Source organism: Colobus angolensis, unplaced genomic scaffold (assembly GCF_000951035.1).
Source record: "Colobus angolensis palliatus isolate OR3802 unplaced genomic scaffold, Cang.pa_1.0 Scaffold466, whole genome shotgun sequence".
NCBI lineage: Eukaryota > Metazoa > Chordata > Mammalia > Primates > Cercopithecidae > Colobus > Colobus angolensis.
The window spans coordinates 481,132-485,661 of record NW_012118110.1 but is presented as its reverse complement, the minus strand read 5'-3'; the positions used below and the strand labels follow the sequence as shown (position 1 = coordinate 485,661).

Sequence of the window (4,530 nt, the reverse complement as noted above, 5' to 3'; positions counted from 1 at the left end):
ACCGTGATAGCCAGGATGGTCTCGATCTCCTGACCTCGTGATCCGCCCGTCTCGGCCTCCCAAAGTGCTGGGATTACAGGCTTGAGCCACCGCGCCCAGTCAAAGTTCCCCTTCTTGTTAAAGACTACATCATAAGTGTAATAAGTAATAGCTTCTTTTAAAGACTTTCTTCAAACCTCCTTGCTTTGTGCTAATAACTCTTTGTTAAGCCCTATCCTATGTAACTGTTGGACATGGTCATAGGCACATTCCAGCTCACAGCCTATGCCCCTTCCTTATTGGGAAATGTTATTGCTTCCTTAAACCTTTTGGTAAGCAACTTCCTTTCCTTCTTCGTTCTTCCTCGCACTTACCTATTTAGGAAAGTTTTAAGCTATCAGCAAATCGGGTGTCAGCTTAAGAGTGTGAGGTCCCGCTCCAGCCAATGGATGCAGGACACAGCAGTGAGGACGACCCAAATGTGTAAGGGATAAATATGTCTGCTTTTCCGTTGTTCAGGTGTGCTCTCGACATTGTCCCATCTGCAATTCAGCACACTTTTTGTGGAAACTAAAGATTGCCTTGCTGAGAGATCTTTTGTCTCCGTGCTGACTTTTCTTCACGGCACCGATTATCTTTTTCTAACAATTTTGGTATTTCTAACATTCTCAACAATCTTGGGCTAGTTGACTCTTCTGGGCCTGTTTCCCCATCCGTCACATGATAAACTTCATTGGTTAAAAAACTCCAGCGAACATTTATTGAGTTACTATTACCTTCCTGCCCTCCCCAACTCTAACCCCAAGTAGCAGTTACAACCTCAGCCGCTGAGCGCACTCGCGGGGTGTAAGCAGCACCAAAGACAGGGAGGCTTGATTCATTTTGCTTTGGGAGTAGAGGGAGGGTCAGAAGATTAGCAGGAAAATGGCATTTGAGCAAGGATGATTCACTGGAGCTTGCTTTTAAATACTGGTGAGGCTTTTATGTTGCAGTCCCTTACAAAGTTGAGCATTCGCAGGGATTGCACAACGAAATAAGCCCGCTTCCCCTTTTCATTCGCGAATGACCGAAGGAGCTGCTGGTTCCGCATGCAGCAGGTTGTGCCTTTTCCTTATCAGGGTTCTGCATCGCCTCGAACCCGCAGGCCGTGGTGGGCTGCTCTCCCGGGGAAGCAGGGGCTGGGGTGCAGGGTGAAGCTGCTTGTGTCGGCCAGCGCCTGTGAGCAAAACTCAAACGGAGGAGCAGGAGGGGTCGAGCCGGAACGTGGTAGGGTTGGCCCTGCCTTTTAGAAGGGCACAATTTGAAGGGTGCCCAGGGGCCGGAAGCCGGGGACCTAAGGCCCGCCCCGTCCCAGCTGCTGGGAGGGCTCCCCCTCCAGAGAGATTAGTTTTGCAGAGACTGGGTCTGCAGCGCTCCACCGAGGGCCGGCGACAGACGCCACAAAACAGCCGCAGGAACGGTGGCTTGCTCCAGGCACCCAGGGCCCGGGAAAGAGGCGCGGGTCGCAAGCGCGGATCACGCGGGCGATGCGGGCGTGGGCCCCTGCACCCGCAGGAGGCGGTGGGGGAAAGGGGCGGGGCCGGCGCTTGACCTCCCGTGAAGCCTAGCGCGGGGAAGGACCGGAACTCTGGGCGCGCGGCTTGTTGATAATATGGCGGCTGGAGCTGCCTGGGCATCCCGAGGAGGCGTTGGGGCCCACTCCCAGAAGGGTCCCTTTTCGCGCTAGTGCGGCGGCTCCTCTGGACCCGGAAGTCCGGGCCGGTTGCTGAATGAGGGGAGCCGGGCCCTCCCCGCGCCAGTCCCCCCGCACCCTCCGCCCCGACCCGGGCCCCGCCATGTCCTTCTTCCGGCGGAAAGGTAGCTGAGGGGGCTCCGGCGGGGAGTCAGGCCGGGCCTCAGGGGCGGCGGTGGGGCAGGTGGGCCTGCGAGGGCTTTCTCCAGGGCGGCGCAAGGCCTTCAGCGAGCTTTGGTCTCGGCACAGATGCCCCCTGAGTGCTTTGCTCTGCTCCGGGACTCTTCTGGGAGGGAGAAGGTGGTCTTCTTGCGCGAGGTCAGAGGAGAATTGTCGCGCTGGTTCAGAAGCGATTGCTAAAGCCCACAGAAGTTCCTGCCTGGTTGGTTAAGAACAGTTCTTAGGTGGTGGTTAGTTTTTTTGTGTTTCTTTGAGGACCGTGGATCAAGATCAAGGAAATCTCTTTAGAACCTTGTTATGGAAGTCTGAATTTTCCAAATAGTGAGGGTTTTATGTCTAAAAGTAACACCTGAAAAAATTGTTTTCTTCACCCAGTGCTGTCTTACAATTTCCTCTTGGGGGGAGAGGTAGTTACTGCTGTTACTAAAATAAAATTAATTACTGCTAAAGTTCCCCAAGAGGAAGACCACTACTTTTGATGACTTTGCAAGTTTACTAGCCACTGGAAGCCTAACTTTATAAACGAACTACTTACATTTTTGATTTTCAGTTGTATTAACCTGCCCAATGTTTACGTAGAAGCAGTTTGATTTTGATTTTGGGTAAGGTTGTTGCACTTCATTAAAAATACATATCCGAAGTGAGCAAGTGTGGATCTGTGGACAACAGTGATTTTTCCTGTCAATTCCTGTTGCTTCAGATAAAATGTACCAGACAGAGGCCGGGCGCGGTGGCTCACGCCTGTAATCCCAGCACTTTGGGAGGCCGAGGCGGGTGGATCACCTGAGGTCGGAGTTCCAGACCAGCCTGACCAACATGGGGAAACCCCGTCTCTACTAAAAATACAAAATCAGCCAGGGTGGTGGCGCATGCCTGTAATCCCAGCTACTCAGGAGGCTGAGGCAGGAGAATCGCTTGAACCTGGGAGGCGGAGGTTGCGTTGAGCCGAGATCGCACCATTGCACTCCAGCCTGGGCGACAGAGCTAGACTCCGTCTCAAAAAAAAAAAAAAAAAAACCTGTAACAATTCCCAAAAATTAGGAGGACAATTAAAGGAACTCCTTCTGATAAAAATTAATTTTATCTTACATGTAAACTAAAATGACTATCAAGTTTATTCAGAAATATAATGCAGGGTATTAGCTTGCCACAACTGCGTATTCAGGCTCACGTAATATTGCTGTTATTTTTAAATTCTTCTTTTAATTTTACTCATACGTGGATCATCAAATTTCAAAAGATTGAATGACAATACTCTTAGCAGCAAGCTTCCCTAAGCATATAAACATTTTAATGGGTGATGATTCAGCAGGTACCCGAAGAAAATCTGTACTGCCAGATATCATTCATTCCCATATACCTGCCCGACAGACATCCCATTTTGGGACACTGGATAAATGGGTGGGTGGAAAGATAGGAGAAAGTGGTATAAGCAAATGGCTTTGGAGTCTGATGGACAGCGATTAAAATCCTGTCTCTACCTCTTACCAGCCTCATGATCCTGCATAAGTTACCCCAAGCCTCAGGGCCACATCTGTAAATTGGGGGTTGTGATGGCAGATATCTCACAGGGTCTCTTTTCGGGGAAGGGCAGGAATTATGGATGAAGTGAGCTAGTAATTGTAAAGCACTTAATACAAGGAAGGCGCATAAGTACTCCATAAAGAATGACGGCCATTATCATGACTGAGGTGTATGCGGCTGTCGGGGAATTTCTGGTAGGCGGGGCTCAAAGGCAGCTAATCACACTGGAAGTGGAGGTGAGGCACTGCCTCTGCACTGACTCTGCTTAGCTGGAGAGAATGAGGAACGGTTAGAGGAGATTTAGAGGAACTTAAAGAGTCCTCCGCCTCCAACTCTGTCGGATCTGCCCCCGTGCCAAAGACATTCAGGGGATTTCTCGCACTCTCCCTTCCCCTGCGTCCCTCCCGTCCCATCCAATTAACCACACAACACATACAAAATAGGCCCTGCGAGGTTCTGCACGCTGGAAGGGAACGAGAGAAGGGCGCTGCGCTTTCTTGCTGATGCCCTGTACTTGGGCCCCTGGTAGACAGTCACGTGTCCCCTCAGACTGCAGAGAAATCCCACCTAGACCGCGCCCGGGTCCTTGGTTTCGGCCAATCTCCCTTTGGTGGGGGTAGGATGCAGGATCCAGAGTTTTATTGGCTACAGACAGCGGGGTGTGGTCCGCCCAGAACACAGATTGGCTTCCGAGGGCATCTCGGATCCCTGGGTGGGGCGCCGCTCAGACTCCCGGTGCAGGCCCCGCCAAGGCCAGGAAGAAGCGGCCAGACCGCGTCCGTTCGGCGCCTGCTCACTCCGGACGTCCGGAGCCGTCGCCAGCGCTGCTTCCGTCCAGTGCGCCTTGGACGCACTCTCCTTACCTGGAGAGAGGCTTGACCTTGAAATCCAGGCTTCATCCCTAGTGTGTGACCTTGAGCAGTTGACTTTATTTTTCAGTGCCTAGTTTTCCAGACACCAGGACTGACTCCAAAGACTATTACTCATCTGGAGGGTTTAGCACAGTACTGGCGCATAGTAAATTTTCCACGTCAGTTTTGGTTACCTTTCGTGCACTTGCAAACATGCCATGCTCCGAAACGAAATAGGCGAATCTTTTTTTTTTTTTTTTTTTT

General features: G+C 51.4%; 1 protein-coding gene across 1 annotated transcript in view; it reads left to right on the top strand.

The window, feature by feature from the left end:
* The first annotated feature begins 1,574 nt into the window (after positions 1–1,574).
* AKAP10 (A kinase (PRKA) anchor protein 10) overlaps positions 1,575–4,530 on the top strand; it is a 100,369-nt gene continuing 97,413 nt past the window's right edge. Inside the window, exon 1 of the mRNA XM_011958301.1 lies at positions 1,575–1,836. Within this exon, the coding sequence (XP_011813691.1) occupies positions 1,749–1,836 (88 nt within the window). The 5' untranslated portion in view covers positions 1,575–1,748. The remainder of the gene's footprint in view (positions 1,837–4,530) is intronic.